General features: G+C 45.9%; 1 protein-coding gene across 4 annotated transcripts in view; it reads right to left on the bottom strand.

Moving 5' to 3' along the window:
• The window catches only part of LOC117521587, a 59,079-nt gene extending 42,165 nt beyond the window's left edge, over window positions 1-16,914 (bottom strand). For 2 of the 4 annotated variants that reach the window (XM_034182915.1, XM_034182916.1), the window contains exons 1-2: window positions 16,610-16,809; window positions 7,565-8,533 (exon numbers count right to left, since the gene is read on the bottom strand). In XM_034182915.1, the coding sequence (XP_034038806.1) occupies window positions 7,565-8,533; window positions 16,610-16,726 (1,086 nt within the window). In that variant the 5' untranslated portion in view covers window positions 16,727-16,809. The other 2 variants (XM_034182918.1, XM_034182917.1) reach the window with 2 other exon arrangements.
• Window positions 16,915-18,002: the final 1,088 nt, after the last annotated feature.

Genomic DNA, 18,002 nt, shown 5'->3' with positions numbered 1-18,002 from the left:
GAGATGATGAACCCCAGGAAGGACAAAGAAGTGCGGTGGAACTCACACTTCTCACCCTTCACAAACAGCCGGTTCTCCAACAACCGCTGTAGGACCTGACGTACATGCTGGACATGGGTCTCAGGGTCCGGGGAAAAGATGAGTATATCGTCCAGATATACGAAGACGAACCGATGTAGGAAGTCCCGCAAGACGTCATTTACCAAAGCTTGGAACGTCGCGGGGTCGTTAGTGAGGCCGAATGGCATGACCAGGTACTCAAAGTGACCTAACGGGGTGTTGAATGCCGTCTTCCATTCGTCTCCCTTCCGGATCCGAACCAGGTGGTATGCGTTTCTAAGATCCAATTTAGTGAAAATTTGGGCTCCATGCAGGGGCGTGAACACTGAATCCAATAGAGGTAACGGGTATCAGTTGCGAACCGTGATCTCGTTCAGCCCTCTGTAATCAATGCATGGACAGAGTCCGCCGTCCTTTTTCCCCACAAAAAAGAAACCAGCACCCATTGGGGAGGTGGAGTTCCGGATCAGCCCGGCAGCTAAAGAGTCCCGGATGTAGGTCTCCATTGATTCGCGTTCCGGACGTGAGAGGTTGTACAACCTACTGGACGGGTACTCAGCGCCCGGGACCAAATCGATGGCACAATCGTACAGTCGGTGCGGCGGAAGAGTGAGCGCCAGATCTTTGCTGAAAACGTCAGCAAGATCATGGTACTCCTTTGGCACCGCCGATAGATTGGGGGGGTTCTTTAACCTCCTCATTAGCCGTCGTGCCGGGAGGAACCGAGGATCCTAAACACTCCCGGTGGCAGGTTTCGCTCCACTGCGTCACAACCCTGGACGGCCAATCTATCCGGGGATTGTGCTTCACCATCCATGGAAATCCCAAAATCACTCAGGAGGTAGAAGGTGTTACATGGAACACGATCTCCTCCCTGTGATTTCCAGACACAACCAAGGTCACTGGCTGTGTCTGATGTGTGATTAATGGAAGCAGGGTGCCATCTAGTGCTCGCACCTGCAATGGTGCCGGCAGAGCCACCAGGGGGAGCCCTACTTCCTTTGCCCATCTGCTATCCAGCAGATTCCCTTCCGACCCCGTGTCTACCAGTGCTGGGGCGTGAAGGGTTAAATCCCCACAAAGGATCGTTACTGGGATTCGTGCAGATTTGCGGGGTTTCCCTGCGTGCGTGTTATGGCCCACCCTTAGCCCAGTTTCTAAGGACGGGCGTTGTAGTTTGACCGTTTTGGGGCAGTCCTTCTGCATATGCTCACAAGAGCCGCAGACAAAACACTCCCCGCGGGCCAGCCTCCTTTGTCTGACGTTTGTTTTTATTTTGGCCCTGCTCGTGTCCCTAGCCTCCTCAGCAGGGGGAGCTGTAGCCAGACGGAGCTCTCTGGCAGTGAAGCGTGGGGACGACGTCACCCTTTCGGAACCGGAAGGGGGAGGGACGGCTCGTGCCCGGTCACGCCCCCCGGCCTGCTCCCGACGATGCTCAGTCAAACGGTTGTCTAAGCGTATAACCAAATCGACAAGCCCGTCAAAATCCCGCGGTTCCTCCTTAGCCAGCAGGTGCTCCTTCAGGACCGGAGACAGTCCATTTACGAAGGTGGCACGGAGCGCAACGTTATTCCAGCCGGACCTCGCTGCCGCGATGCGGAAGTCGACTGCATACTCGGCTGCGCTACGGCGCCCCTGTCTCATTGACAGCAGCACGCTCGAAGCGGTCTCGCCTCTGTTGGGATGGTCAAAAACTTGTTTGAACTCCCGTATAAACTCAGCATAAGACGTTAGGAGCCGTGAATTCTGCTCCCAAAGCGCCGTAGCCCAGGCGCGTGCCTCTCCTCGAAGCAGACTAATAACATAAGCCACCCGGCTGGCGTCTGACTCGTACATGACAGGACGCTGTGAAAAGACGAGCGAACACTGCATGAGGAAGTCCGCGCACGTCTCAACACAGCCTCCGTACGGTTCCGGAGGGCTTATGTATGCTTCAGGGGACGGTGGGGGGAGTCGTTGAACGACCAGTGGAACGTCTGTTACAGGCCCAGGACCAGCAAGAGGAGTGGCTGCAGCAGCGCCCTGATCGCGCGCTTCCACCCTGGCGGTGAGAGCCTCCACCCTCCGGTTAAGGAGAACATTCTGCTCGGCCACTAAATCCAGCCGAGCCGTGAAGGCGGATAAGATTTGCTGCAGCTCACTCAACACGCCTCCCGCTGACACCTGCGCTCCTGGCTCTTCCATTGGCCGTTCAAGCTCGGGTTTACGCCCCTCGGAATCCATGACGATTGGCCGAGAAATCCTGTTCGGAAGGTGTCGTAGCACGGACCCACAACAGGGGGCGCAAATGAACGGACAATGAATAAGCCAAAAAGTAACAATTTAATGTTGTGATAATACACAACTAAATACACAGAAATTGTAAAGTCAATTGACACCAGGTGACGTGTGGGCAGGCTCGAAGATAGAAGACCCCCGACGAGAGAGAAGCCGCGTCCCACACGGCTTCCACCACCGGAGCCGCCAAGTCCCGAGTCCCCAGGTGGCCTCTGTCTTCGGCTGTCGACCCTGGTACTGCTGGCAGAAAGCAGAGACAAGATGAATGAGTGTGAGTCCGCACACTCAGTAATCCACAGTCTGTACACAGTTAGGAGGGAGCACCTCCACCTCCAATCACACACTCGTGCAGCTCCTGGTTAACCACTTATCTGGTTTGGAGTGTGAGGCGAAGCCGTCGCTGTCACACCAAACGCCAATCCCACAGACAAGGAAAACCACCAGGAAAATGGCTGCAACAGAAGTTCAGGTTATTATACAACGTATGTGTCAGCAGAGAAATTACCTCTTCAGTAGTCGATTTCTCGGCGAGGAGGTGGAGCTGCAGTCCGGCCTTTATGGTGATGATGAACGAGTGACAGCTGGTGCAGAGGATGAATGACAGCTGTCACTTCTTCTGGGTCTGGCGCCCTCTCGTGCTTGGAGCCCGCACTCCAAGCAGGGCGCCCTCTGGTGGTGGTGGGCCAGCAGTACCTCCTCTTCAGCGGCCCACATAACAGTGGTAGGAAATAAAAGTACATAACGCCTTCAGCAGCGCCTCAATCCATGCTGCAGCGCAATCAGCCAGGCTGCTCCATGTGAGTAGCTCTATCTGATCATATGACCACTCAGCTGACGATCCAAATGTCACGTCCACCACGTAAGTGACAGTGCACATGATGCGGTGTCCTTCAGTGTCCTCCGAAATACACCGCATCCTTCGGCGCACCGCACACTGGACACGCCGGTTGATGTGTTCACAATCATTCAATCATGTCAATTCATTAATTTAATTTAATTTAATTTAATTAGTTTATAATGCGTCAAATCACAGCAAAAGCCGTCTCAAGGTGCCTTACATAAAACAATTCAACATAAAATTTAATAAATAATTAAAAATGAATGAAAAAATTTCAAATACGTAAATAAAACAGAAGTAAAAGAATAAAACAGATAAAAAATAAAAACTATTCATAAGAAAGAATAAAAATAGGTTTTCAGTCTTGACTTAAAAATGTTTGTCATTAATTCCTTGGTTCATGTACAGAGGAACAGGGAACAGAGGGACGTTAATTCTTGTATTGTCTGCTCTTTATACCAGGAATTAAATATTTTACCAGACAAAACGCAATCCATTTGAGCTGTCATTTCCAACACAGACCGTCACATTATCTGGCATCAATTACACATCATAAGAATAAGAATAATAAGGGGAACTTTATTAATCCCAAAGGAAATTGTTTTGCCAGAGTTCCAAAACAGCCACAGTAAATTTTTTTTTTTTGTTAATTGTTATTTGTTCTTTATTACAGTGAGAACAGAATTATTACCAGATTGTCTTACATTTAAACAGTACATTAATTGTTCTTATAATATTCTGTGCTCGCTCATTAATTTGTCCTTAGACATTTTTGTTGATTTATGTACATTTGCACATGTAATTCCTTCTGCTGCTGTGTGAGCACGATGTGGTCTCACACCTCTAACATGCTTGCAATGTGTTCATGTTCGCGCACACGAGTGTGCACGGAACCATCACCGCGGTATCGTTTATGCCTGTCCGACTATGTGTCACTCCCGACAGCGGCTGGAATCTTTATTTCACCCTTTTTCGGCCGGTTTCTGCTTCTTTTGCCCAAATTCGTTTTATGTGTGAAGGGACCCTAAGATTGGCAAAAAACACAGACTTCTTTCTGCACAGCAGGGGGTTAGACAAGGATGCAATTTGAGCCCAACCCTGTTAAATATATACATCAATGAACTGGCCAAATCATTAGAACAGTCTGCAGCATCTGGCATCACTCTCGTGGACACAGAAATCAAATGTCTATTTTAGCCTATTTTTTGCAGGTGACCTGGTATTGCTGTCTCCAACCAAAGAAGGGCTACAACAACAACTTGACCTTCTACACAATTTCACACAAAAAACTACACCTCCCTCAGAATAAGCATCAGCACCACAGGCAATTTCAACAAAGCTGTAAATAATGTGAGAGACAAAGCAAGAAGGGCTTTTTATGCCATCAAAAATAAGATCAAAGTAGATATCTCAACTGAAATCTGGCTCAAAATACTGGACTCAGTCATAGAACCCATTCCTCTTTATGGTGGCAAGGTCTGAGGCCTGCTCGCCAACCAAGATTTTGCAAAATGGGACAAACACCAAATGGAGACTCTGCATGCAGAATTCTGCAAATCCATCCTTCCTGTCCAACGGAAAACACCAGCCAAGGCATGCAGAGCAGAATTAGGACGATACACACTAATAAAGTTCAAAAGAGAGCAGTTAAATTTTATGATCACCTTAGAAATAGTGACCACAAATACGCTCTATAACAAAGCCCTGATCCACAGAGAGACTAGAGAGATGCCCTCTCAGCCAGCTGGCTCTGGGACTCTCTCCACAAACACAAGCAGATCCACCAAACACAAACCCTAGTAGACTAAACCCTAGTAGAAAACTATGTGATGCATTGAAAAAAATCAACCAAAACCAGAGTAAATTGGAATGTTATTTGGCCCTAAACAGACAATACTCTGTGGCAGAATCCCTGAGCACTGTGACCAACCCAAAGCTGAGCATTGACCATGTACAGACTCAGTGAGCACAGCCTCACCATGGAGAAAGACTGCCACAGACAGACCTGGCTCCCCTGGCTTTTTTGGATTCTATTTGGAAGAAAACGTATTTGGAATATGTGAAACAGCAACAAGAACAGGGGCCTCATGTACAAAGTGTGCTTACACACAAACACGTGGCGTACGCTTGTCTCCATGCCAACGTTCAGAATCATAAGTGATATGGCCATGGAAATGAGCAGTGCGTCATGCACAAATCCTGGCTGGCATACGCATGTTTCTACAGCTATTGTTCCAATGCAGACATGTAAAGGTGATGCAGGACAGGAAACAATTAATAGTGTGAAAACAAGAAGTCATCAGAGTGATGTGCACAACAGGAATGCACTAATGAGCAATTAACACACCCACGTGTTTGCAATTAGATGGGCAGATATAAAACCATGCGCAAAGTGATGCGTAAAATAGCACTAACAGTGGCTGCGTTAGCATCAGAGGACATTGAAAATGGTGCAATCCAACGTGAGCGTGTATTCAGGGGACGCGAGGATTTTCTTGCAAATGGCGATAATTGTGACTCACATGCTGATGTCAATTACCAAGGACACTGTTACTGGAATTGCACGCAGAACTGCAGCCAGCCCAGAGTGCAGTACGGCAAGGAGGCAGGTGGGTGTCTGTGCTCACACAGGTGCTGACCATGATGCACTTCCTTGCAACAGGGCATTCCAGCGGGAGTTGGCCGATCAGTCAGGTGTGTGCAAGTCAACCTTGCGCCAAGCCATGCCAGCTGTGTGGGACGCAATCATCCAAATGTCATCCACGTACATCACATTCCAACTTTAAAGCGTCTTTTGCAGCGAGAGTCGGTTTCCCAAATGCAATTGGCGCTACTGGCTGCACACATGGTCACATCATATGTGAAGCGTAAATGTGCATCAGGCTGGTGGCTTTCACAATGCACGATGGCTGGCTACTTAAAAGATGAAGTTTACTTGCATTTTACAGTAACATTAATTAGCTTATAGCTTCTAATTGCTAAACCAGTGTTTCTGTTGTGAATAAATAAACAATACACCAGGTATTGAAATGTTTAATTGCATTGCACATTCACCTCATTTGTGATCATTGGTTCAGTGGCTTAAAGATGCAGGTTAGTCACGCTTTGTGCCTGGTATAATGACATTAATTAGCTCATTAGCTGTGCCGGGTAATTCCCAGGTTAGTCCCATTGAGATAAAGATCTCTTTTGCAAGGGAGACCTGGGCATTTATAAAGTTTCTAATTCAGCTAACCTGCATGTCTTTAAATGTGGGAGCACCCAGAAGAAACCCACACAAACACTGGGAGAACATGCAAGCTCCACACAGAAAGGCCACATGTGGGAATCGATCCCATGACCTTCTTGCTGTGAGGCAACAGCGCTAACCACTAATCCACCGTGCTGCTCACCGTGCTGCATACAAGCTCCTGTTGTAATTGTTTGCAGATGCTTAAGCTGCTTTCTCATGTCAGCAGCAGAAAAACCATCACAGCAGAATTCTATCTGCAGCTGCAGACTGCAGGAGGCAACATGAGGTGCAGTCATTTTTCAATAATAACGACACAGACAATAGCTTACTTCACTGAGATGTTTTGCACAGTTATATTAAAACCAGAAACACTGATAGCAACTTAAAAAATTGCCTTTTTGTGAGGTTATGAATTAATTCCTGTGTGAAAGATCAAAGTGATTTTTTCCTACCTGTTTAAAACCAGGAAACCCTCTGCACTTAATCAGTCTCTTTTTTTCTCATCCTGAAAGATGAAACAACACCCAATTGCCACGGGAGATGAAATGTTCCCATCAGCCTCTCACTAAATGGACTGGAATATCCAGCTACCGTCCTGCCATGGACGGCCAATGTGTGAAGGCAGTGTCGGCCTTATCTGTTTATCTTCTGTTCGCATCCAGAAGTACTGTACACCAGCAATCAGTGGTTGCCAGCTCATTCCATCAGAGCCCGAAAGCCACCAAAAACTGGCACAAATGATTATTAATTAAATGTGTTCTGATCAGTTTACTTAATCCATCACAGTGTGCGCCACAACGCTTGCGCTGCAAACTTTCAAACTGACGCCACTGTCATGCGACTCCTACCAGTGCACTGCACACTGATGATGTCATCACAGGTAAGATGCAGAAGAGATGAGAAAAATGTGAAAACTTGTTGGGATCATGAAATTTATTTTCGGGAGGGTGTTTAACAAACTTTCTTCCAAAAGGAGGTGGGCGATGCTCGGCCGTGGGTAGTCCATCGCACGGATCAGGTAACTCCTGCTGTGCACCTCACAACTAAAACAAATATTGTGTGTGCGTGCGTGTGTGTTAAAAACAAAAGATCAGTAAAACTACTTCTGTGAAGCAAAACTGGAGTGGACAGTTTCACATAAGAACAGGAATACATACTCTCCTGTATGAGTCTGCAGAGCTGGTCAAGGAGCTCACAGACGGCGAGCGTGGGAGAACACCTCTATCCAGGATTATGTGTTCCTCATCAGTCCAGCCTTTCTTCACCTCTTCTTCTCTCTGTTCGTCTTTCACAGTTACCTCTCTTTCTCCTTTCTCTTCATCATCTCCTCCATTCCCCTCAGGTTTCCTCTTTCCATCACAGATGGCTTCATCAGTACTTTCAGTTTCTTCTTCCTCATTCATGACATCACAGGGCATCACAGCTACCCACTGGTTCTCTGATGCGTCACTCCGCACAACAATCAGGTCAACCAATAGACACTCACTGGGCTGTCCCTCAATAAAATCTTCTCTGTTGTCAGAGTCGCACTCCCAGCCCTCAGACAGCACAGATTCTGGGTGCTGCTGGGATGTAGTCTGGTGATCATCTCCCGCTGTAGGAGCACGCGGACTGTCAGAGCTAATCAGCTCCTCTGACAGACTGCACTCTGTCATTATCTCCTCCTCTGCACCCTCTCTTTCTTCAGGTTGAACTTCTAATTCTTGCTTTTTATCCTCTCTATTCTTGAGGTCTTCTTTCTCTGCTCGCCCTTCGGCTTCCTGCTCCTCTGTTCCTGTCTCCAGGTCTTGAGGTCCTTTACTTCCTCCTTCCTCTCCTCTCTCGAGTGCTTCCATCTTAAATACCACTGTGTCTTGATCACACCCCTGTTGTTCTCCGTCTACAGCCTCCTGGTTAGTGAATGGTTCATCTGCCCCATGGACCCCACTGTGGTCCGGCTCCAGAGGTTCCTCGCTGCAGCAGGTCGGCACACTCTGTCGTTCTGAATCTGTCAGTGATGGCGAGCTAGTTTCCATGGTAATTGGACTTGTTGGTTGTATCGGAGTGGTAGAGCTGTTGGAGCTACCATCGCTGTGGTTACTGTCCATTAGCTCAGCTGTTGTCTTACTTAGCCCAGCAGTTGCTCTCTGTGAACACACAAACACATAATCATGACTTACTGATGCCCACATTTTGTGTATTAATGTACCTTACACGGGTGCAGATGAGTTTTATGAGGTAATATGATATTTGTTTTCTGCTCATACATCATGTTGGATTTAAAGATTGTGACTAACAGGCACCTGGCAGAACATCCTTGATGGTCATTTTTGCTTTGATTTTTGGAGGTTTTGCTGTGATGGGGCAGTGAACTCTAACACTGGTCTGTGTTTAAGCCACAGCTCGACATTGCCATTTGCCCACTGGCCCAGCTGTGATTTCGCTCACTGTCGGGCCACTACGGGTCAGTACAATTTATAAAATGATGGCCCACGCGAGCCACAACAAACATGTGCAAAATTGTATTTATTTTATCATTTTGTCTGGCAGCAAAGCCGAATTTCTTCACATTTCCATGTCATCAAACTTCAGCGAGTCCGCCATGTTTGTTTTTGAGATATACTTTATTGATCTCACAGTGGAGAAATTATGTTTACACTCCAGTTACCTCAGACAGCAATTAGTCCACAATTATTACTTGTTTACCGTAATAATGGCACACATCAGAATTAAAGACAGCACATACACATTTGACATTGTTTATGTGCACTAAGTTTGAAGAAGTCCGTTATCCGAATTGAGGCAAGTGGGTGAAGGCCACGCAGCAACCCTGAGATGCGCCGCCGTCAGCTTGGGAAGAATGTGAGCTGCAGGTAAAACTGCACCGCCCCCGCCAAAGGGGAAAGAAGTGACATTAGCAGGCACCGGAAAGGGGAGTGTTGCTGGGGGATGGGGGGGGGGGCTAGGGAATGGAGCCTGCTTCAGTACTGTGAAAAGCAGTTTATTGTCTTTGTGAGTTGAGATAAGAAACAGCCAATGTTCCACAGGCTGAAAAAATTCCTCAGGAGGATAACAGTCGGGCAATTTGACCTTCAGGCTTGATAAGCCTGTAATGTTATGGTTTGAGCAGTGAAAAACACTTTTTAACAGTTCCACTTGCACAACCAAATCCCAATTATGAATTAAGAATATTCCCAATTATGAATTAAGAATATTCACCGGCCTCTGAAATCTTCAACTTCAACTGCAAGGCACGCATCTGCTCCAAGATATCATCCAATTTGTATCTGAGTTCAAGAGTCATCGCAGTCTGAGAATGCACTGCCTTGCCAACCTCGTTAATCATGACAGACAAGCGAGGGGCCGTGGTTCTTGATGCCGCCGTCTTGCCAATTTTCTGGTAGATCAGGGCAGCACATAAGCCAAAAAGTACCAGCCCTGCTCTGAAAATTGCGGAAGAGGTGGACATCAGCACTTTTTCGGCATATTCCACTGTGACAGAAGATTTTGCCATGAAAAGAGTTGTAGCAAAATTCATCGGCACGAAGCTGATGGCGAGCAAAAGCACCTCCATGTTGAAGCCTCACAGGACATGTTGTGACATGCCACATGTCACAACATGTCCTGTGAGAAAAGTGCTGATGTCCACCTCTTCTGCAATTTTTGGATAGTTACACGACGGTCCCACATCACCACAGCGTTCACTTTGGAAATGATCTGGTCATTTCAGCATGTTTATGGCCGACCGGAGAGCGGCTCGCTCTCCACCATTGTGCGGGCGTCTTTAAACCGGCTGTCCATAGGATCGTCACCGAAAGCCGTCTAAATAATTCAAATGGTTTCCACCTGGCTGTCGCCCAGTTTCTGGCAAAATCTGATGCAGTCGCGCTGCTCCAGTCGTTCCACCATTTCCTTGTAAAGAAAAAACGCCGAGAAACTACACCCATCCTCACACAAAGGCTGCTTACAAGCAAATGACGCAATCGACAGGCGTGAAAAAACTCACGCATGCGCACGAAGGTTCAAGGTTGGCTCATGCAAGCACACATGATTCAAATCCATCAGGTTTTTGAAAAAAATAAAAAGGTCGGATACTTTTCTAACAGACCTCGTACATTAATCTATTGGTTCATGATATTGTAACAAAAAGCGCCTCATTTTTGTCACAGCAGCACAAATTCATTCTAATTCATTCCGTGATGGCTGCATGAAATTAAAAGTGAAGCGGGGGGGGGGGGTCTGGGTGGTTGTGGTTAGGGTTGGGGGTAGGAGTAGGGTTAGTAATAGTGAGTTTTTTTTACTCAGTTCGTGATGGGAGCACGAAAAAAACGTGAGACTGGGCTATGTATGGCATATAGATAAATGCATGAATGAATGAAGTTTATAATTTAGTAAAGAAACAAGTTTGGATTGTTCATTTGAATTTATTTTTCTCTCTCTCTCTCTTTCGCTCTTTCTCTCTCTCTCTCACATACACATGGACACAAACACACACAGGGAACATGACTTTAATTTCCTCTGCTTCGCTCACCAGGTTTTGTTACAAAGATTAACATTTTTTTCAAGGCCAGGAAAAGAAAGCAATATAATTTCAGGTCATTCCAGCGTCTTAAACTACCTTGTTAGGATTGCAACTGGGGCTAGGGAGCTAAACCCCTTGAGAAAGAACTGTTTTGCACAGCTTCTTGCATATGCTGGCACTCTGTAACTCCAGTGTAGTTAATTTTGAAATGTGGTGCAGCCTTACTTTGTGAAATACATACTCGAGAATTAGCACCACCTAATGGCACTTACATCTTATCCCGTGAAACAAAAGCGCATAAGTGGATGGAAATGCGCACAAATACACTTGACAGGGAGGGTGACATTAGGACTTTATAGCAGGCCACAGAGTAGGTGATTAGAGACCCTGCAGGGCTTATAACTAAGGTGGGATTTCGAATCCATTAGCTTAGCAGGGAAATTAGTGTAGAAAAGCCACTATAGTGATAGTGCAGTTTATGTGGCAGGAGGAGAATTCGTCCAGTTGAGACTGTGGCCTGTTTCCATAGATGTGTCCATAAAAAGCATAGAGGGATATGGCTTGCAAACTTAATACCCATTACTGCATTGCATAACGTTAAAATTGAGGATGGCCTGCTGGCTGTTCCTGCAATATAAAATATTTTGTGTTTGCCACCTACAGCCCCTGTGGAATTTCTTAAACCTAAATCTACTTCTAGGCATCTTATATATGCTACTCTGGAACCACCCCCAAATCCCAACAGTCCACTTGTTAAAGTAGACCTGCATTGAAATAAATGCAATCAGATCTTTGGACCAAAAAATGACTTATATTTACACATAAGATCCTTCTGAATGCAGTAAAGTAAATCTGCAAGCCCAGATCTGTCATTCAACTGAGAAATCTTCATTTAAAAATGAGAAATTTACAGCTAAAATTTAGCCCTCCGCAAAACTGTCATCACATCCGGGACGCTGCCGAGACGTCAGGGAGAAGACCCTATCCCAGCATGCATTGTGCGCGCCAACTGTAATTTGTGGATTTACGTCAGTTTGCATCTGCACCTTTTTATTGTCTTATACAGAAGGATCTACTTTTTTAAAACTTCATATTGTCTTGCGGTACGCTTGGTGAGTACACATTTCTTTTATTTTTGCTTGAAAATTATTTTAGGGGACTTTTTCATACGCCCGTTTGATTGAGTGGTGTCGCATTGAAAATCTACTGTCTTTTGCCTCCGGTGTTACCGTCGCGGGGTACGGAGGCGGGACCCGCAAAGAATTCAAGTCATTAAAAAAATATAAACCTCTCTCAGCGGCCACGGAGCTCTGCGGCTCCGATTACCGAGACGTGCGGCACTGCGGATTTTGCCGCAAGAAGTCTGTCCTTGCAGCAACAGGTGTCACCGGCCGCTCCGCAGCAAGAGGTGTCACCGGCCGCTCCGCATCAAAACAGCGAGCGTAGTCTCTGGACTTTTGCCAAGTTGGCTGCATCTCCATTCAGTAGACAGAGCCATGTCTGCGGCTGCACAGCAGACACGGGGGTGTGAGTGGCCCGCGGCGGCATTTAACAAGCGCATGCACTCGGTAAGAGCATCGGAGGCAGTGAGAGAGGCATCGGGGAAGAATGGCGCCCACTGTCGATGTCGCCACTGATCTGAGCATGCAGAGCTGTATCTCACATTCATTGCAGCTTACTTTTGGATGTTGAAACCAGGATGTGTATAACAGTAACATTACTAACAGATAAAATCAATTTCAATGCGGGATCGGACTGAAGGCGGGAGCACGTCATCTTGTCCCCGACGTCATGGAAATGATCCGGATGTACAAACTGTTTTCACGGAGGGCTAAATTTTAGCTGCAAATTTGTCATTTTTAAACAAAGATTTCTCTGCTGAATTACAAATTTGGGCTTACAGATTTACTTTACTGCATTCACAAGGGTCTTATAAATACATATCAGCTATTTCTTTCTGAAATCTGACCACATTTATTTCAATGCAGGTCTACTTTAACCCCACTGAGGTCCTTAGTCTGGGTCTCATTAACATAAGCTCACGGACCTCAAAATCAGTGTTGATTAATGATCTAATTATGGATCACCACTTAGGTATGACTGGTTTATGTGAAACCTAGCTTAAACCTCCTGCTGTCGTCCCCTTATATAAGGCCTGCTCACTGGCATACACATTTAGCCATGTCCCTTGTGATATGAACCAAGGCGGGGGTGTTGTTCTTATTTATAAATCTGGGTTTAGTTTACAAGCTGTTGGGGGCCAAAAATATAATTTGTCTGAACATCTGATTCTCTGCTCTGCCCATGACACTACGTATAGCCAAGGTCACAATAATAAAAATCAACCATGTTACTTTATCACTGTATATAGGCCCCCTGGCCCATACTCTGAATTCTTAGATGAATTTGGTGAGTTTATGTAATTTGTCAACCCGTGCAGGTAACATTCTGATTGTCGGTGACTTCAACATTCACATAAATAAGCCTTCTGACCCCCTCTGCAAATCTTTTATGCTTTTATGGATATTATGGATGTGCTAGGATTCCAGAAATGCATTCAGGGTGAACCCTGAATGCATTACTGGAAATACCCTGGATTTGGTCCTCGTTCGTGGTATTGCTGTCACAAATACTGACATTATGCCTCTTGCGCCAGTGGTCTCTGATCATTCGCTTATTAAGTTTAAAGTTTCGCTGTCATATTTATTGGAACAAGAACCTTATTTTTCATTGCGTCAACACATCAACTCTTCAACTGCAACTGAACTTGGAGCTAGACTGCCTGATATCTTAGCGTCACTTTTGGAAAATGCCCAATCAGTAGACAGTCTTGTGGACAGCTTAAATTCAATGCTCAAAACTACACTTGACATATTTGCTCCACCTATATTAAAACCACGTCCCCCCAAAACGCAGTTGCCTTGGTTCAATAATTACTTGCGTGGCCTCAAGCATAAGGCTAGAGGTCTAGAACGAAAATGGCGCAGTTCAAAACTAGACGTATTCCACCTCGCGTGGCATAATGCTATCTTAGACTATAAGCATGCATTTCTGACTACAAAGCGGACCTATTACTCTGATGTGATCAACAAAAACAAGCATAATTCAAAGTTCTCATTTGACATGGTGGCAACACTTATTCATAGACTACCACCTGTAAGTCACTCTCCCTTTACAGCCCAAGATGTTTTAGATCACTTTGAGAAGAAAATAGACAACATTAAGATAACTATATCCCAGAATGCCTTAATCCAGCCATGACACCCTGTTATCAAGGTGGGTGCCATCACTGAGGTATTGCCCAGATTTACAGAATTTGATCGTATCTCACAGGGCGTGCTGACAAAACTTGTAATGTCTACTAAAAGCACAACCTGCTTATTTGACCCTATGCCAACAAAACTGTTTAAGGACCTGTGGCCCACTCTTGGGCCTACTGTGCTGGAAGTTATCAATATGTCATTAACTTTGGGATCTGTTCCTAAATGTTTCAAATCTGCAGTGATTAAACCATTACTTAGGGCCCATTCACACATAGTGCTTATTTGGTCGAAGTGCACACAAAGTGCACACAAAGCAGGAATCATATGCAAAACATGTAAATTCATAGCTGCCTTGAATGCCTCATATACCTGTTGCTACAATTAACTGCGCACACCAGCGGCTGAAAGACAGAGTGTGCGCTGTGAGAGCCCATCGAACACTCTTGCGGCAGGTGTTGGCCAAATTCCAGCTGACACATATGAAAATCTAACACCGCTCGTTTGGCACTTAGAAAATCTGTGGCCATTTGTACTATCATCACGAAAACAGTCAGCAGACGATCATTGTCGAGCTGGATGTGAAATTTATCTAAGTGCTCCACGACTGTGGAGTTGCCGAGTGCACATGTGACATGCCAGATTGTCACCTCCCCCACAACACATGTGTGCGTGTGCTGCGCGTTCCCCCGTTCCCTCCAACACGTGCATGCATGTGGTTCACACACCCCCAGCAGGTGAGGCGCCTCTCATCTGATCACAGAGTGACACCTTGGTCTGTACGCTGAACAGACGGGGGCGTGGTACCTGTTGACAACTCTGGTCCTGGACATCAAAGCTGCAGAACACGCACCATGTTTTGACGGACCTGTGCGTCTGTATGCTTGCTGTCCTCACATTGAAATACATAAAAACATATATTGCTTCTGCGACGGGCTGGAGAGTGTTCCAGTGTTCCAGCTGGACTGGACCGCCAGTTCATGTGGACATGCAGCAGGCGATCTGAACATCACGTCTGTCTGACAGGACAGTGAGTGGGGGCCGCAGGACCATATGACAGGCCAACAACAAATCGTCAAGGTGTGACAGGGTCCTTACAGAGTTCACTGTGCACCACCATCTGATCCAGTACACATGGTGAGGTTTTAATGCTGGTTTTACAATTTTAGCTTTTTGAATCTCCCTCAATAATTGCTGTGTGTTGTCACCCCCAACAAGCCAGGTCAGGTCTTTGGTGCATGCGCTGGTGTCACCACATAACTGTCTTGGCCTCAATGACAACCAGCAAGGCAGATGTCCAAATTATCCGCACCACTCCACACCGCCCACAATCAGGGCCACAGAAACACACAACGGGGCCAAAATGTCAGAGCCAGACTGAACTGTCCCCTCTAAGAACTGGTCCACCCTGCCCTCACTGCGCATGCGTCATTTCGGACCACAGCAGCACATCTGAGACGGACTCGTGACACCCAAAACAATCAAATGGATTAATGTGATTATTAACCATCAGATGACAAGGTAAAACCTCTTAAATTATTCTAAAGTCCGTTTTAAGCAAAAACGAGGCGGTAATTGGCGAGTTGTTACTGACACTTTGAAATGACATAGGCGCTGCATCTGCTGTGCGCTCTGATCGGTCCGCCATCTTTTATTATGAAATAATGCTGAATTTATGTGGAAATTATTGTTGTACAAAATCTTCAGATATCTGTTGCTGAGACAGATGATGACTGGAGTGCAGTTTTAAGCAGAAACGAGGTGATAATCGGTGAATTGCTGGTGACACTCAGAAATGACACTGCTGAGCTTTGACATGACGTGTGCTCAGTGAAGGCATGGGGGACAGAATTTTAGGGGGAGACCGTTCGGTCTGCAACACCAGCATCCCCTCACAATGCAGGCTATACTCCTTATCCAAGTCTCCCCGAGTAAAAGTGCATTTGACACAAAGTCATTCCAGTGCCCAAGACTCAGTGGGCACCTGTCCGTCCCCCACAGACAAACAAATATCTGCCCACATTCAGCGATTCAGCAGCAGATGGTGACGAATATCTGCCGCCATTCTGCCAAGTCACGTCATCAACCAGTGACGACTAGAAGGAAGGAGGGCAGCAGGGTACAGCTGGCCGTGGGCGTGAACACGCGTGGACTCAAACACCTCTGCAGTCAGCTTTGCATGTATGCGTGTGCGCGCGGTGTTATGCAAAATGTTGATTGCAGACGCTACAGCGGCCCTCAAAACACACAGTCCTACATTCTGACGGATGAGGATAAATGTCACATCTGGAAAACCGGACAGCGCCACAGCTGCAGCTGCCGCGCGCGCTCTGCCTACCGCGCGCGCAAAAACCCTCCTCTAACGTCGTGTGCGCGCCGTAACGTCACTGAGCAGAAGTGACGCGGTTCCTCGCCGATAAGTTAATAAGTTATTTACCTACCAGCAGCTTCCAGCACAGCAGCCAGAACGAGATCATCTCCAGGCGGCCGCGGCGCGCGCCCCCGATCGGCAACGCGCGCAGCCAGGCCGCCAGCTGCTGGCGCGCGTACGCTCTCATCAAAGCCAAAACGATCAATCCCGGCGCGTGATTCAGAAAGGATCAATCCCGGCCCGTGAGCGCACAAAGGATCGATGCCCTGATCATACCTCTGTCCGCCTGCAGCAGCTCAGCGCGGCTCGCGCAGCGTCCGCCAGGATCACGATTTGATTGGATGAGCTGTGATGATGTCATTTTCACCTGCACATACAGGGGCATCTTTTTCATTTATTTATTTATTTATTGTTTGTTTGTTTGTTTATCCTTAATTCCTGTTAAAGTTTAGTTTTTCACTCATTTTGGCTGGGAAAAACAAACGTCACCACTTAAGAACATAAATACTTTCAGGGGTCAGAAAAGAAGGTGGATTTGAATGATTAAACTTTTATTATTTATTATTATTATTATTATTATTATTATTATTATTATTATTATTTGGTACTTTATTACAAAAATCATTTAATGCATTTGGAGGCCTATACTTTATATGACCTCTCCTAATTCCAAATTAGGCCTACCAATAAAACGGCAAAAATAAATGAATAAAATGGTATGAGCAGGCCCTCTGTGACTGTTCCACACATAATTGTACCTCACACAAAACAACAGAAACATGACTGTGGGTTAAAAAAAATCTTTAAGCAAATCTGGCTTGACAGAGAGGTATTATTTAATTGCATGTTGACTTTTAAATGCTGCTACTGATCATAACTATTAAAAAGAGAAAGAGAGCTAATTACCATGTTAAAGCCTCTTTATGTGCAGTCTTTTTAGTTGCATTGTCTTTCTCATAAAGGATGTCAGAAGCTCTTTGGCATGTCTTGTATTTCCTTTCCTTTCCCGAGTTTTTATCCTGCAAGAGCTCTTCCATTCTTCACCAGTTTTTGAGTATGACTTTTTTTTATTTTTCCACTTGCTTTGCTTTCCATTTGATTTCTCGCAAATTTTCCTTTCATTTAATTTTTCTATTAATGTCCAATTCCTTGTGATTATGGAGGTCTGAAATTAAGTAAAAAGTTGTCTTTTAAAGCACATGCAACTTGCAACGCACTGGTTACATGGGCGCAATTTGGTGGGGGATGGGGGGACATGTCCCCCCCACCTTTTCAACCAGGGGGGACAGAATATGGTATGTCCCCCCACACACACACACAAACACCTTCTGATATATATGTGTGTACTTGAAACATGCTATGTCAGTCTTATGTGCAAACCATGTCAGAATAGTATCTTTGTTTCTGCAAGTTTGTATTTTTAGCAGCATTGACTTGTTTACAACACCTGTTTCTTGTTTGTC

Source organism: Thalassophryne amazonica, chromosome 12 (genome assembly GCF_902500255.1).
Source record: "Thalassophryne amazonica chromosome 12, fThaAma1.1, whole genome shotgun sequence".
NCBI lineage: Eukaryota > Metazoa > Chordata > Actinopteri > Batrachoidiformes > Batrachoididae > Thalassophryne > Thalassophryne amazonica.
Note: the sequence above shows the minus strand (reverse complement) of the source record. Positions and strands in the feature narration are given on the sequence as shown.